The sequence below is a fragment of the Calidris pugnax genome, unplaced genomic scaffold, assembly GCF_001431845.1.
Source record: "Calidris pugnax isolate Ruff unplaced genomic scaffold, ASM143184v1 scaffold103, whole genome shotgun sequence".
NCBI lineage: Eukaryota > Metazoa > Chordata > Aves > Charadriiformes > Scolopacidae > Calidris > Calidris pugnax.
Genome location: NW_015090990.1, coordinates 3498036 through 3514703, shown reverse-complemented (window position 1 = coordinate 3514703; position 16668 = coordinate 3498036). Strand labels below are relative to the sequence as shown.

At 66.2% G+C, this 16668-nt stretch overlaps 1 protein-coding gene across 1 annotated transcript in view; it reads right to left on the bottom strand.

Moving 5' to 3' along the window:
- Positions 1-16438, bottom strand: part of SPEG (SPEG complex locus) — a 38582-nt gene extending 22144 nt beyond the window's left edge. Inside the window, exons 1-8 of the mRNA XM_014954125.1 lie at positions 15732-16438; positions 11819-11967; positions 7970-8081; positions 4378-4417; positions 3082-3116; positions 2544-2633; positions 1929-2310; positions 3-837 (exon numbers count right to left, since the gene is read on the bottom strand). Coding sequence (XP_014809611.1) covers positions 3-837; positions 1929-2310; positions 2544-2633; positions 3082-3116; positions 4378-4417; positions 7970-8081; positions 11819-11967; positions 15732-16140 — 2052 coding nt within the window. The 5' untranslated portion in view covers positions 16141-16438. The remainder of the gene's footprint in view (positions 1-2; positions 838-1928; positions 2311-2543; positions 2634-3081; positions 3117-4377; positions 4418-7969; positions 8082-11818; positions 11968-15731) is intronic.
- Positions 16439-16668: the final 230 nt, after the last annotated feature.

Genomic DNA, 16668 nt, shown 5'->3' with positions numbered 1-16668 from the left:
GGGGTGGTGGGCTCTCCAGCCACCGGGGGCGAGGGTGCCGGGGGCAGCCCGGCTTTGCAGAGCTCCTGGGAGCGCCGCAGCTGCTGCTTGGAGACCGTCCGCTTGATGCGGGTCAGCTCCTCCGCAAACTTGTGCTCGATGGCGTAGACACGGCCGGCGAACTTGCCCCGCTCGTCGAAGGAGGCGGCTTTCTGCCGGAAGGCCAAGCGCCGGGACGCCGCCGTGCTGCCCGGTTCCCAGTGGCCACCTTCCCGCACGTCCTCCCGGGAGCCCCCCGGCGTGCCGGCACGGCGTGAGCCGGAGCCGGGCTGGTCGAAGGAGCGCGTCTTGCGCAGGGGCAGGCAGGGGTGTGTGTCCGCCTGCTCCAGGCTCCTCCGCCGCTCCTCGAAGTACTGCAACCTCTCCAAAATCCTGGAGCCGGCACGCACCAGCTTGGGGGACGCCCGGACGGAGATGCGGCCGGAGGTGTCACTCATGGGCGTCTGGGGACGGGACTCTTGCGTGCTGCCCTGGGAGTACCCCGAGGACTTGGGCTTCTTGATCTTCTCCTCGTACTCCTCAGGGACGGTGTCCTGGTACTCAGCCGGCACCGAGGACTTCTTGCGGGGGGTAACGGGCGTGAAGGAGGGGACGCCAGAGCCACGGGTGGCAGGCTGGGACGTGGCGCCGGCGGGCGTCAGCAGGCACTGGCCGGCACGAGGAGATGGCGAGCGGACGATGGGTGGCTTGGCAGTCAGTGGCAGGACAGCGGGTGACCTCGGGGGCTCGGCACCGGGCTTTGGAGAGACAGGGCCGCTGTGAGGTTCATCTCTCCGGTAGCCCCCCTGGGGGATGCTGCTGCAAGGGGACAGACAGAGGAGCGCAGTTCAGAGCCTGCCCTCACCTCCTGGCTGCATCCCCGCTCCCAGCCCACACCACAGTGCCCAGTGGGGCATGACAAGAAGGGCAGGTGGCCAGGACATCTTGGAGACCAAGGAGTCTCGAGGGGCCCCAACGAGTAAATCCAGCCACCCTGAGACCACCAGGAGCTGGCTGGGTCGGGTGAGTGTCCTGAGCTGCTGTGACACAGCGGTGTCCCCTTGTCCAGGGCTACCCATGTGTGACAGCGGGGTGATGCTGGGACACCCAGTGAGCCCCCTTCCCAGGGCCACCATGCAGACAGGACCAGGGCCTGGGGGGTGCCCCAGTTTGCTGGGCTGTCCGGGTGTGCCAGGTCAGCATGGCACAGGCCAGCTCTGCCACAAGGCGCAGGGGGTCCCCAAGGCTAGAAGCCATCCCACTGCTGTGGGCACATCCCCCCACCCCACTGCCCCCAGGGGAATTGGCGATTGCGGTGCAGAAATCATAAGGTGGAGATGAGGTTCTGGTGGAACAAGCAGCCTTGAAAAAAAAAAGGGTGGCGGATGGAGGTCGAAGGAGCAGGCCTGCGGGGATGGGCACTGAAGGAGACGGGGAGGGACAGGGGCTCTGAGCGCATCAGTAGGTCCTGGGGAGGCAGCACATCCCTGGCCCCTGCTGCCACCCCTGTGTGGTGGGGACTGCGGGTGGTGGAGCCTTGTCCCAGGCTGCGTGCAGCCCCAGGTCCCCACACCTCGGGCTGTGCAGAGCCCCCATGGCTGGGCAGGATGGGGACACACACACACACGGCACAGCTCATGAAGCAGCCCAGGGGTTACCCCCAGCCCCAACCTGGACACAGCCCCACTCCACCTCCTCCCACTTCACCCAAGGACCTGTACCCGTCCTGGCCCAGGATGCTCCCACCTCCTCTCCAGGGACAGGCTGCCTACTGCTCAGAGCCCCCGTTCCTCATCCAGGCATGGGGAAGGCAAAGAAAGCCCGGGCGGAGGGGAGGAGATGGCTGCGGGGGTTGGCAGGAGATGGCCCCAGCACGATGTCCCCTCCGCGCGCTTCCCCCGGCTACTTACACGTGGAGCGAGAGCGCCCGTCCTCGGTACAGGCTGAAGGCGCTGCCGTAGGGGTCGCTGGCCACCGAAAGGCTATCCTCCGACCCCCAGCTCGTGCCCACCAGATTAGCCCGTGATGCCCGCACCAGCGGCTCCACGCCCAGGTGCCGGACCTCGGCGCCGCGCGGGGCCGGCGTGTTTGCTTGCCTTGGGGTTCCCTGCGGCTGCTGCCAGGCAGTGGGGCGGAGGTAGGGTCCCCGTGCGGAGAGACTGGCGTCCGTCTCCTTCTCCACCACGGTCTGCTGGCTGCCCGACCAGCTGGAGCGCTCCTCCGCCTGCGACAGGGCCAACACCGAGGTCGGCGTCGTGTTCATGGAGGCGTCCACGAGGGTGTCGGACCCACCTGGAAGGAGAGGGGTGAGCCAACACCGGGTGCCTATGTGGACAAGCTCAGCACCCTGCTCAGAGAGGGCTGAGCCACCACGGGTGTCCCACGTGGACATGGGTGGACCACCGCTCCCCCACCCCCTGGAGACCCCCAAAGCTGGGCCAGCCTAGCCCCTTGCGGGGTGGCCGTGCCCAGCGGCCGGTGCTGGGGTCAGTGCCAGCCAGGTCACCCATGGCACCCCTGCTCACCCGTGGGGGTGCTGAAGGCCGTCTCATCCTGGAGCTCACTGCGCTGCGTCACCTGGGGGTCGCTGGGCTCATCCTCGCCCGTCTCGGAGTCTGGTGGGAGGGAGGAGGAGGAGGGGAAGGGGGAGGGAAGAGCAGGGGGTGAGGGGACATGGGGACAGCAGACCAGGCTGGCGCTGCCCCTTGCAGACCCACCGGCTCCAGGGGCAGGAGAGCAGTGCCTGGACAGCTCCAGGAGGAGGCAACGCCAGGGCAAGGGGGCATGACTGTGACCTGCAAGGACAAGCTGCCAGCAGGGAAAGGCAGGACCAGGGGTGGGGAAGGCCAGCAGAGTGGGGAAGGGCAGGCAAAGCAGGCAGGAGCAGTGTCAGATGATGGGAGGAAGGAAGACTGTGCCAATGGTGGGAATGCAGCTGGCAGAGGCAGCATGATGAGGAGGAGGAAGGGCAGGGGGACAGCAGTGGCAATGGGACAGGGCGGCAGGCTGGGGCACAGGACCCGCTCTGGGAGCGGGACTGGCATCGGGCAGGGGTCTTCCTACCGTAGCTTTGTTTCCTGCAGGAGCGGAAAACTTCGCTTCCATAGGGGCAGCAAGAGAGAGAGAGACATCAACACCCGGTTATCGGCCCGGCCTGCAGAGACGCGGGGGGCAGCGGGGAGGGACCTTGTCCCCAGCATCTCCCCATTCTGCCATGGGGCAGGGACCTACAGGGGCCAGCGCCTGGGTGTGCCATGCTGGCTCAGAGAGCCTGGCACCCTGTACCAGGCTTCAGGTCCAGGTACGGGGCAACACTGGGTGTTTACCCATCTCAGGACCCCACAAGGAGCACTCCATGCCCTGCCTGGCCTCATGACAGGAGCCAGGTGCCCACGGGGTGTGGAAACAGGTCTGGTTCCCCAAGACTTCCCCACCACATCTCCACTCTGCACCCACGTTCACTGCACACCGCTTTGCACCCATGTTCACTGCACAGACCCTCCTCACACACAGACTGTGCCACCTGCACAGTGCTCGGCACCGTCCCCTCCCTGTGCCACAGCCACATCCTGCCCGGCAGGACAGCTGCCTCCTGTCCCCATCTGGAACTCCTGCCCCATCACTGCAGCATCTGCATATCCCTGTGCTCTGCAGGGCACCACAGCTTGGGGTGAGACCCCCACAGCCCCACTCACGGGGGTGCTGGGGCACACAGACACATGTGTCCATGTGCAAGCACCCCCTCTCTGTTCATCCCTCTACCCCACCAGTGGCAACCACTGCAGGATACAGCCATGCCCCACAGCATGGCCCTGGTTTTCAAAGCAGAGGATGCTCAGGGTAGGGCATCAGTGAGAGCCTCCCCATCAGGCCAGGTCAGGTCAGTGCCACCCTGATGTCTTGTCCCAGTAAAGACGACCCTGTGCAGCCAGGGAGAGACAGCCTTTCCCCCCTGCCACAACAGACCCTTGTGGCAAGGAAAGTGTCCCCTGCCTCGCCACCGCTCCCCTCTTCTGCATGCCACGGCTCGGGGCGGGGGGGCCACACTGCTCCCCCCCAACCCCATGCACTGCCCCTCCACAGCCTGGCACACCACCAGCTGCCCCATCCGCTGCCACCAATTTGGGCTCCCCTCTGAGGAACCGCAGCTGTGGGACCAGGAGACACCTGGGCTTATGGGGGACACTGGGACCCCCCCAGCTGACCAGGACCCTGTTTTGGGGTTGGCGAGCTGCAGCCCAACCATGCCCAGCCTCTGCTCGCTGTCCCCCCCCACACCCCGGCATGGCAGTGATGCCAGTCCCCACCCCGGCACGCTTTGTGGGGCGGGGGGAGCCGGGTACTGGTAACTCAACGCACCATGCGTGAAGCGCCCGAAGCGCCGCGAGTGGCCGGTCTTCTGCAAAGGAAAAGAGAAGAGAGCGTTACCCACGGCAGGGTGCCACCCGCACGCTCACACACACACACACACACACTCAGAGTGCTGGCACGGCACACTCGCACCGCACAGCGGCACACGCGGCACCGCTCACACCCACAGCCGCTCACACACACACACACACACTGACAGCACACGTGGTGCTGCTCACACCCTCCCGCTGGCAGGGCACACCCGGCACCGCTTGCACGCACAGGCAGACACACGCCCCCGGCTGCGTGCCCACGGGGTACCCACAGGCAGACACCTACTCGGTACCCACAGGCACACACCCCCGCGCTCACAGCCGTGGGCGGGTGTAGGTGGGTGGGCACGTGCAGCACATGCCCAGCCGTGCACACACACGCTCACACGCACCTGTGTGCACATGTGTGCATACACACACACGCGCGCACTCCCCTGGGTGATGGCACCCCTGCGCCACTGCCCATGCTGGGGGTGACACTTTGAACCCCAACCCTGCACTGCTGGCCATGCCTGGGGGGTGACACTGTGAAACCTCACCCCTGTGCCACTGCCCATGCTGGGGGTGACACTGTGAGCCCCAACACTGCACTGCTGGCCATGCCTGGGGGGTGACACTGTGAACCCCAGCCCTGTGCCACTGCCCATGCCTGGGGGGTGACACTGTGAATCCCAGGCCCGTGCTGCTGCCCATGCCCGGGGGGTGACACTGTGCACCCAACCCTGCGCCACTGCCCTTGCCTGAGGGGTGACAGCCCTGGGCATCATGGCTACCCCAGCACCACCGCCTGTGGCCAGCACTGCCTGCAGCAAGGTCTTTGCCCAGGCGGGTGCCCAAATGCTCCGCAGCCCTTTCAAAGCCACCGCCCACGCCAGCATTGGGGACTGGGCCAGCAAAGCGTCTTCCAGGCGCTGGCCCAGACACGGCCATGGGCATGGGCCCAGCGCGGGGACAGCATCCCCCATCCCCGGCGGAGGCCGTGCCAGCTGCGAGGGAGGCTGCCTGGCACAAGCGGCATGGGACCGGCCCGTCTGAGCGGGGCTGGCGGTGTGGGGGCCACGCTCGCCCACGCCGTCTGGGCAGGCGGGCAGGAGCCGAGCACGGGGCGGAGGCGCCGGGAGCTCCCTGCCAGCTCGGCTGCCCTCTGTGCCGTAGCCCAGAGCCCGGCACCCGCTTGCCAAGGGAGGGACTGGCCCAGGGAGGGACCCGACTGCCAGGTCCGGTGAGCACTGATGGCCTCTCCCAGAGAAGCAGAGGGATGGGGTGATCTCCCAGGCAGGCAGGAGCGGGGATGCGGCGTGCAGACAGGCAGGGTAAGGCTGCCAGGGCTGAGCATCCTTCCCAGCCAGTCTGGGTGACGGGGTCTCCCCGGGACACTGGTGCCCTGTGCCCTGCCTCCCAGGCGTGGAGCCCAGGGGTGGCCACCCAGCTTTCTTGAAACCCTTAGCTCTGCCAGCCCCTCCTGCCTCCCCACAGCTCCCAAGCAGGGTCAGGGACAGCCAGCCCCCCAGGGATGAGATGGACAGCCCCTGGAGAGAGCCAGCCCCCGGCGAGAGCCAGCCAAGCATGGCCAGCAGTTAATTGCCCTTGGAAGGGCAACAGGCTCGTTTCACATGCTCCAAAGCTGCCGCCACTGCAGCGGGAGCAACTGCTCGTGGGCAGTGGCTGGGGTCTCCCACCAGCCCCCCGCCTGCCTGCGGTGCTGGCCAGAGGGCAGCGGCTGCACGAGACACATTTGTATTCAGGCTGAGCCAGGCTTCACCTCCCCTCCTCGGCTGACTCTGCTGGTTCTGGCTGGCAGCCCGTCTTCCAGGCCAGGGAAAGATAGATGAGTGATAAACTGCACCATCGGCGGATAATTCCCCCATTAAAAAATGAAAATGCAATTGAGTGCCATTATCGGGTGCTCTTGTGGCTTCCCCAGGGACTGGCGCCATCAGCTCCCCATCAAACATGGTGACTGCACCCAGCAGGCCTGGGTTGGGCCCCACTGCCCAGAGCTATGGGGTGGCTGAACCCCCTCCCCTCTGCCCCTCAACAGGTCGCTGTGGGATTAGGGCACCCTGCAGCCTGGACCCCCCTAGGGTGCAGCACCCACCCACAGCTTGGCAGGGGGTGAGTGCTGGGTGATACGGAGTCACCCCCAAGCAAGGATGTGGAAAGGGGGCAGGAGCAGCTTGGGGCTCAGTGTGGGGCTGGGCTCTGGGCAAAGGGGCCAGCTGGAGAGTGGGAGGTGTGCTCCCTGCCTGGATTTCATTTGCACCCTGGGAAAAGGGGTTGGGGAGCCCCATGAGCCCGCTCTGTGCACACCCAGCCCGGAGTGGGGAGAAGGGCTGGCTGGGATCAGCACCCACCTTCAGCCCTGCCCCACAGGGAAGCCAGGTGAGACCCAGTGCTGCCTCCTACCCCAATGCCAGCCACAGACCTCCCCTGCCCAGGCTGGGGTCCTGCCCTGGCCCTAGCACAAGGCTTCCCTAGCCATGGCCATGGGGCCAAAGGGAATCAGGGGGAAAAAAAGGGGTCCTGGCGCCATGGAGCACAAGCCATGCAGCCTGCCACCACCTGGCATGTGGAGCCCAGCACCTCATGGCACTGGTGCCACTGGTGCAAGGAAGACAGGAAGCAGGGATGGGGTGAGGTGGGGAGGCAGTGGGTGGCTTGCCGGGTGTGCAGGGACAGCCGCTGTGGGTGTGCCAAGACCCCCCAAGCTCAGCCAGCACAGCAGGACCCTGTCCCACCACACAGGCAAGCCCCTGGGCTTGTTTCCCCCAAGGACAGGTGGGGCAGCCAGGCAGCGCCATCCACCCTGCCCCCGGAGGCACCCCCCCACCTGGCTCCCAGCATCCCTGGGGACCTGTGTCCCCCTGGCACATCCTGCACCCCTGGGAAGAGGCTGCAGGCAACAGCCCCTCCCCAGCCCCTGCTGGGCCACCAGGCAGGGTGACAGCGGGGAGGCCTTGAGCATCCCAGGGGAGCCGGGGGCGGGGGGCTTCCTGGAAGGATGCCCCCCATCCTCCAACCCCCCCGCCGAGGCCAAGTGACGTCCTTGTTCCTTGCTGGGCGGCGGAGCGTGCGGTGGGGCCCACGGAGGAGCCTTGCCTGTGCCAGGCATGCTCCTGACGCGGAGGGGATGACGCATGCAAAGCCTCGTCTCCAGCTCCGTGACCACCGGCAGCGGGGCCGGGGGGAGCCATGAAGCAGCATCCATTTGCCTCCCCGGCTCCAGAGAGCAGAGAGGGAAGGGGGTGGTGTAGGGGGAAGCCCCCAGGAGAGGGTCCCAACCCCGCTGATGGCACAGGCGGTGCCCAGCACCTGCCCTCTGCCCATCCTGCCCGGGCTGGCGAGGACAGGCAGGCGGCTGGCAGCTCTGCAAGCAGGGATGGAGCTGTCGATGGGCGAAGCCCTGGGGAGCCCCGGCTGGCAGCAGCAGGGCCGGAGGGACCTCCCCATCCCCATCCTCATCCCCAGCCCCATCCTGATGCGCTCCCGCTCCCCATCACTGCCCCCTCCTCCCGGTACCCGCCGGCGCGGCAGCGCGGAGCCCTTACCTGGAAACGCTTCTTCACCCAGATCTTCTTCATGCTTCTGCAGAGCCCCGCTGGCCCGGTCACACCGGCTCAGGCCCGGCAGGACGCCAGCCCGCTCCCGGCGGGGTCCCCGCTGTCAGCACGCCGGGGGGGCAAGCGATGCTCCGAGCATCCTCCACCGCCGGCAGCCGGGGACGGCGGAGGGAGAGGAAGGGGCTCGCCAGGTTGGGCTCTCGGGAGGGCTGGAGCTGTGAGCATGAAGCATCACTGGAGTGCTCCTCCCTCCATCCTTCCCCCGCCTGCCTCCGCCTCCGCCTCCCCGCCAGCCCTGGCACACAGTGACAGCGGCGGGGGACAGGCAGGGCACAGGTGGCGGGGGGCGAGGGCAGCCACAAGGCGGGGGCACACGTCCTCCCCCCCACCGGCTTCAGCTCCGCCGCACCCAGGGGTCCGAGCCCTCCGCCCGGCGATGTGGCTCCTCCACTGTCCCTTGCCATGGGTCCGTCCTGCCCCACTGCCTGGGGCAGGGGCTCTCCTCTCCCGTGCTCAGCACCGTGGGGCACAACCCACTGTTGTGGCTCCCACACGCACCCCGACGGGAACAAGAATGACACGCCACGCCACGCCAGCGCTGCACGAAACTGCCCTCCACGCGCTGCCCCCAAAGTTGCCCCCAAACAGGGCATCTCCACCGCCACAGCTGCCACAACCCTGCACACAGCAGCACACTGTGCCATGGCACTGCCCAGCCAAGACCCAGGCTCAGTCCCCCGCATCCTCCAGCCACCAGCAATGCAGAAAGGTGCCCTCACCGAGGCGTGGGTGTGGGTCCCGGCACTGCTGACCCACCTCCACACGAACAAGGGCTAATATGGGCGCAAATCCTTCACAGCAACACCCCTGGCACTGCCCACGCCACGGCACAAGACCCCTTACAAACCACACAGCCTCCCCTTACAAACCACACAGCCTCCAGCCCCAGGCCCCCAGCCCCCTAAAACAGACCTTGCACCCTGCCCCCCAGGTGCATCAGGACCCTGGCAGGGTGGCAGGGCTGGACTGCTCAGCCCTAGCATGACTGCTTTGTGGCTGATGGGGACACAGCCATGACCCAGGGGAGGTGGGCTGTTGTCCCTGTCCGTGTTGCAGGACACACACAAGATCTCCCCTCATCCTGGGGATGGGGTGAAGACCCACGGCCCAGCTCAGGTCAGGACTGGGTGCCTGAGCTGCGATGGGGCTCCTGGGGTGTGGGCAGAAGCTGTGAGTGGGGGTCCCTGGTGAGGCTGGCCAGAGCCATTAAGCCCCATCAGTGCTCTGGGGATGCTGGCACAACCTCAGCACACCTGCGCCAGCCAAGTGTCCCCAGCCCTGCCAGCCTGTCCCTATTCTCTGGGTCACACTGCAAATAAGCCAGAGGAGCAGACCCAACCCCACAGCCTCAGTGGGGCCTTTCCTGCTGCTGTGCCCGTCCCCCTGCCCCACCTCACCCTCAAGCCATTGAGCCCCACAGCACCCACCAGCCCCCTTTCCAGCCTCCCAGAGAAGCTGCCAAGGTCCCAGCCCCACCAGCTGTCTGTGCTGCCCTCTCCCACTGCAGAGCATCCGTGGGGACGCTGCTGGAGGCCTCCCCACCCAGCGCTTGTCCCCATGCTGCTCACCTGTCCCCTGGGGAGCCGGTTGCCCCACGCAGAGCTGCACACAGGCATCACGAACCCCATGACGCTTTGGCAGCTCCAGGAGCTTTTCTCCGCTTCCCCTCCCAGCCCATGACTCCCAACGTGAGGCTTTTCATGGCTCCATAATAACTTGCAAATTACCCAGTACAAAAGGAGCTGTTTATACAACATTTCTGACAGTCCCACAATTCGAGTGATGCTGCGGGGTTTCCGTGGAGACCCTGCACGTCAGGCAAGTCCCACGAATGCCAGAGCTGGCATTAAAGGAATCTCCTGTCAGAGCCAGAAGATTCTGCTGGGACCTCCACCCCTGGGTGGGGACAGAGATGGGCACCCCCAAGCCAGGGCTGGGCAAAGGGGTGGGCTGTGGGGCTCATGTCTACCAGGGTCCGTGCCCCCAGGGTCTCCCTGCCAGGTGTTCTCACCTGGATGAGAACCCTGGATGAGGGTCTCCCTGCCAGGCTTCTCACCTCATCTGTGGACACCTGTGATCCTGCCACAGACCTGCACAGGCTGTGCCACCTTTTTTTACGGTCAAGTGGGATAAAAGCCTGGTCAGGGATGCCGGGAAGGTGCACTGAGGCTGGGCTTGGCACATGGTGGTGCCAGGGCAAGGATGCTACCACCACAGCACCTGCAGGGACAGCCCCAGGGTTGGGCTCAGGGAGGGACCACACATGCCCAGCCAAAACACAGTCATTTGGGTATCTCTGAGTGCCATGCCTGCTACCAGCTGGCCGGGCACACAGCCTTTCCCTGCCATTGCACCTCTGCCGCTTGGCCATCCCTCAGCAAAAGCCCCAGGAGTGACTCTGGGCTGCCCCAGAGATGCTGCACCCCTGGGAGCAGCTGGGTCACCTCTGAGGGGCTGTGCTTGCTGCGGGACCCAAAAGTCCTTTCCAGAGGCAGCAACACCAGCAAATCCCTCCACAAGGGCACAGAAGGTGTCTGGTGGGAGGTGACAGCAGCCTGCAGCCAGGGTGGTCCCTCTGCCCTGCCCTAGCCCCAGACACAACCCTGGCACTGCCCTGCTCCTCTGCAGGGCAGGAGACAGGGCACAGTGTGGCCATGGCACGGTCAATGGGCAGAGCTGGGGCAGGTGGTCCCATTGCCATCTGTCTCCAGCTTCACCTGCCAGACACACACTGGCCCCCAGCAAAGCAGACAGCAAACGCCCAAAATGCAGGATTAATCACGCTCTGCAGAAAGAACCACAGCTCCTCAGGCCTTACTGGGTCTCCCTGGCAGCTCTGCATGGACCCTGCCCCTGTGCCACAGCATTGTCTGGGCACTGGCCACCCGGCCCCGGCCATCAGCCCCCTTGTCTCAGTGCTGGAATAACTGAGGGTGGCGGGTGCATGCAGCCATCTCGGGTTGGAGGAGGCCTGGGCATGAATCTTTCATGTGTTTGCACCTCCCAAAGCTTCTGGGGATGGTCTGCTGGAGGTGGAGATGTACTGGGAGCCTGGGGAGGTGGGGGACCATCCCCAGCCCTGTCCCCAGGGGGAAATAAATGCAGCGGGATGGCCCTCGTCATGGGACAGGGCAGCATTGCAGCAGCTTTCTGCCCCTGGGGAAGAGCAACGCTCTGCTGTGACCCCTCTCCCGAGAGTTAGGGACATCCTGGGTGTCCCCCTAGCATCACCTCCACTCGCTGCCACCAGAAGGATGCCCGAACACAGGGTGCCCATTGCAGGCAGAGGACACGGGGACGCAGGACAGCCATGTGACCTTGGCTTGGGGTGCCTGGACATGGAGCAGGATGGCAGGAGGCATTTTGTCCCTGCCCTGCCAGCCCCGCTCCCGGCATCCCCCCTCTCTGGGGCTCAGGGGGGCTGCATGCAGAGGGTGGGAAGCAGGCAGGAGTGCAGGCAGCAGGGTAAGAAGCAGCTAGTATCCCAGGGGACACGCCAGCAACCTGGTGTGGGGAGGCAGGAGGGGAGCGTGGAGCACTGGGCAGCCCAGGAGGAGGAAGAGGCTGTCGCCCCATCACGCAAGCCCCGAGCGGCCGGTGCTATATTTACCCACCCGCGGGCCCGGGTCTCGGCCTCTCGGCTGTAACACAAGCCCTGCAGCCCGCCAGAATCCCAGGGGACGGCACATTCCTCAGCAAAAATAACCCCCCGGCAGCGGGCGAGAGGGCAGGGGTGGAGGTGACTGACTGGACAGCTGCACCCACCGCTCTGCTCACCGGCGAGCAGCCCTCCTGGTCTGCAGAGACCCGGGACGGGGAGCCCGGCATGCGTGGCCACCACGCCAGCCCCCCGCCCAGGTGGCTGGGGACAGAGCTGGGAGCCTGAGTGGCCAGCATCTGCCCGCAGGCTGGCCCCAGTGCCACCCCTGGGGCAAGGGAATGGGCACAGCTCCATGGTGCGTGGCTGCACTGCCAGTCCACCCACCAGCCCTGCTGGCTGTGGGCATCACCCAGGGGACCTGTCCTTGCACCAGCTGGGACCAGCGCCTGGGTGGCACTGGCCAAGCAGCTCTGCAGAGCCTGCCCTGGCACAGTGCCGACCCCACAGTGGGGCATGGCAACCTGGGCTGGTTGCCTTGCTGCATCCCTGGCTCCTCTGAGATGCTGCTGTGCCCTGGGGCTCAGGGGACTGGCAGGGAGGTGGGGCGTGACAGCTGGGGACTGCAAGGGGAAACTGAGGCAGCCCCAAGAGTAGCACAGGAGGGAGGAAATGGCAAAAAGTGGCTTTAGGTTTGTTCAGTCCCTAAGCAGGGCTGGCAGGGGCTCCAGAGGGAAGGGGCAGTTGGCACTAAACATGGGCATGGCACTGCAAACTAAAGGACTAAAATTAGGCACCGAGATAAATGGGCAGAGGTGCTGAGCCACCAGGGACACTGTCAGCGCAGCCGTCCCCAACAGGGTGCCATTGCCATCGTCGCACACCACCGGCCCCAAAAGCACACCCACACTGCCCCACCGTAACTCCGGGCTGGATGGGAAGGGGCCACGCAGGGCCACCATGCACAGGGAGCTCCTGTCCCCTTCCCTGCCCCCAAATCCAGGCGGGTGCAGGCTGTTCCCTGGGCAGATGAAAGGTTCCAAGGAGGTTTGATTGCTGAGTGCAGGTGGAGGCAAGGGGAGCAAGACGCTGCTCTGGGAGCCCAAGACGGACACATCCAACCTTGAAACTAGAGGCAGCCCCAGCGGGGAGGATCAGGCAGCGTTGGCACGGCGAGGAGGGCTGGGCTCTAAAAGGAGATTAGCTCAGGTTCTTAAGAGGTGATTTAATCCGGTTTGTGGGGAAAAAATTCAGCAGATGCAGCTGAGAGGTGATACAGGCTTTAGTGAGCCTGGGGACAATGGAGCCACAGTAGGGACAAGGGTCTGGAGGGTCCCTGCGTGGACCTGGGAAGCCCCTGCACCCCTCTGGTGCCAATGTGAAGGGGACAACGCACCCTACCTGCACCCATGCAGCTGGAGAACCTGCACCAGGAGAGGGACAGAGCAGTGGAACACGGTGGGGATGGTAGGACATAGTGGGGGTGGTGTGCCCCCGGGAGCCCCTGCGTCCACCTGCCTGGCCAGCCCCACACGAGCACTCCCTCCTCCCCATACCAGGCACTGACGCACTCGGGGGACCTGGGAGAAGAGCAGGAGAAAATCATTAGTGGGGTGGAGCGACAGATTCAGGGCAAGGGATTAGAGGAGCTAAATCGGGCTTGTGTGAGCAAGGGGGAATGCTGAGCTGGTGCAGGAGGAGCTGCTGGGACTGAGCATGGAGCTGGGCAGCACGGAGCCCCCCCACCCCACCAGCAGTGACCTGAGCCACCTTGGGGAGAGCCAGTGTCAGCCCCACGGAGAGCTGCAGCCTGGCCTGGGTGCTGGGAAGGGAGGGTGGAGGACAGAGCCCTGTGCCCACCAGAGACCATGACCTGGCAGAGGGAAACGGAGCAAGGGCACATCAGTACCTCCAGAAATGGGGTGCCAGAACCCCGAGCCCAGAGAAAGAGCTTGTCCTGCCCAGGGACCTTGCTGACATCCCCCTTGCCCATTCAGCTGGCTGATGACCTGGATTAGAGGGCTCCACAGAGAACAAGGACGGGGTGTCCCTGCCTGCCACGGGGATGACACAGCCACCAGCGGGACTTCCACAGTCCTCAGAGAGCAGGTTCTCAGCAGGGGGTGTGAGGAGCCCCCGAGCAGCCGGGGCCTCCGTGCTGGAGGCTGGTGAGCCGTGGCACCCGGCCTGGCAGGGTGTCAGGGCAGGCGGGCGCAGAGCGGTGGCATGGCTCCTCCATTTCACACAGTGACCCGTCTCACCACTTGGCTGCCGGCACGGAGAAAATGGCCTCGGGGGAAACAACGTGCAGGGTGCCAGCACCCTGCAATGGGGCCAGGTGACAGGGCTGGACCCCCCCCCACCACACCCCATCAACTCCACACCAGCACCCAGCAGGCACACAGGGCTCCCTGGTCGATGCCATGGCACACCACAGAGACCATTCTGCCCTGGGGCAGAGGCAAAGCCACGCTGGGGTTTGCTGTGGCTCCTTACCCAGCCCTGTGCCCCGTGGCTCCGGAGGCATCCCTGCCCCAGGGCTGCCTTTCTGGGTGGCTTTTTACTCAATGGCAGTGCCTGCTGGGAGGAGCACCCGAGGCAGGGTGACATTCACCCCACGCCTTAGGCAATCCTGCCTGCTCCTGTCCCTCCCTCAGCTGCTCCAGAAAGGCGGCGGTGAGGGCCCGGCGGCTGGGAATTGGGAGCAGGGATGCGTGCGTCAGCACAACGAGAACGGGCACCTGGGGAAATCAGGCATTGCCGCTGGGCAGAAGCAGGGGGGCCGTGGAGAGGTGCAGCCGGAGTGTGAGAACAGGGTGAACCCCTTCCCGCCAGCTCCCCCCACCCTGAGACAGGCCGCTCCTGCCCCATGGGGCACTGCACGTCTCTCACTCTCCCTGTACGCACAGCACCATGGTTCCCAAAGGCACGATGCACAATAACCCCACAGAGACCCACTGCGGGGCAGGACCCCTCCCGTGCACTTCTCTGCTCCTCTCCTTGTCCCCTCACCAGACCCATGGGCAGCAACACCTTCCTCCATCCTCCACACACATCCTCCGCTCACCCAGAGCAACTCCTCCTCTTCCTCCAGTGCTCCCTACAGCGCTGCGAAGGCTCCTGCTGCCCCCCCACCCCCACCACTGCCACCCAGTCCCCCCTGCAAGGTGCAGCATCTCCAGCAACCCCTCCCGTGCTGCAAAGCCCCAGCTGCAACTCCTTCCCCGCCACCTCGGGGCTCAGCACCGTCCCCCTCGCTCTCTGCCCTCACTTGTCCCCACACCTGTGGCAGAGCTCGCATCCCGGAGCGGTGCCACCGGCCAGCACCACATACTCCCTGACACCGACACCCTGGGGCTGCAAAACCCCAGGGATGGTGGCTCCATCCTGGGGCAGAGGGGGCTGAGCCCCAAAGCTGCCATGGCTCCTGTGCAGGATGGGGCCCACCCATGCAAGGGCCCACCTGCACCCCGTGGAGCAGAGGAGCACCCCCTGCTCGTCACATCCGGGTAGGTAAGCAGAGGGGCAGCCATGAGGCTCTGGGGGCCAGCAAAAGCAGTTTCCACCCCCGCTAATTAACCACCAGGCCCCGCCCACTGCGGGGGTGCAGGCTCCACCCACTTTTTGGCCCCGCCCACTGCAGTGTCAGGCTCCTCCCCCTCCCCAGTTCTCCCAGTGCAGCCCCAGAGCCTGGTACAGCAGTGATGGTGATGCCACGGTGCCCGGGGGGTGGCTTGTGTGGGGGCACCTGGGGCTACCAGGGGACGGGGTTGGTGGCTGCAGAGGGTGGCAGCCCCGGTGCCACACACCATAGCCGCGTCTCTCTCTCTCCTCCTGCCCCGAGCAGGCTGAGCATCACATGCTTCCAACACCTCCATGCCCGGCCCTGGCACCCTGCCTGGCCTGGCAGCCAGCGCTGCAGCCACATGCTCGTTCCAGGCTGGAGAGCCACTGGGCTGCTGCCGGCACCGGGCACCCCAGCCTGCAGCCAGGGCAAAGCCTGGCCCTGGGCACGCACCGCGGCGAGAGGCTGCAAAGCACTGCCACCAGCCTCGGCAAACCCGCGCCCGTGGCCGTGCCAGCCGACCTTACCTTCCATGTCAATGATGGCCAGCACGGCGCTGGTCATGGCCTCTCCCCGCTCGTTCTCGGCAATGCAGGTGTACACACCGGCATCTTCCTTCTTGCTGTCCCGGATCCAGAGGGTGCCATACTCCTCCTCGCGCGGGGCCAGCAGCTCCTCGTTTCGGTACCAGCGGAGGCTGGGCCGAGGGTTGCCCACGGCCACCACCCGCAGCCGGATGTCGCAGCCGGTGCCGATGGCCGCGTTCTTCAGCTTCCGCACAAAAGCCGGTGCTGCCAAGCGAGCCGGGCCCTCCTCGGGTGCCCTCGGCTCTGATGTGACCTTGGCGCGTTTCGGGGGGATGCCGGGGCTCGGCGGGGCCGCCCGAGGGTCCCCGCTGGCCCTGCTCATGCCGCTGCGTGCCTGCGCTCGGTGCATGGTCCACCGCTCCGCTGCCTGTGCCCCTGACCCCCGCCGCCCCGAGCCGTGCCCCTCTTCGTCCCCTGCCTGCGGCCTGGGGGTGCTGGGCGCCTGCCAAGGGTGCCCCCCACTCCAGGTGCCGTCCGGTTCGGTGCCTCCCCCCCAGCCAGCCGCAGCCCCGAAGGTCGCAGCACCGTGGGCAAGCGAGGGGCTATTTTTAGGTGGGGGCTCGTGTTGCCGCTGGCCAAGCCGCCACTCACCGAGCACCCGGCGCGGCGCGGCACCCACACCCCATGCCCCGCGGCCACCCCGAGCCCGCCCCGCGCCTTGGCACCTGCTCCTCCGCCGGCCTGGGTGCGAGTCCCCGCCGGTGCCGGCTGCCGGCCGAGCCCTCCCGGTTCTGGGGCCGTGGCGTCCCCCCCCTCGCCCGTCCCGTCCCGCGCGGCCCCCGGGCGAGCTGCGCTCCCTCTGCCCCCTCTCCCGAAGTGGCAGCTGCCTCTGATATGTCACATTCCTTGGCCGGGCTCCCCCTCTCCGCACCCGCCG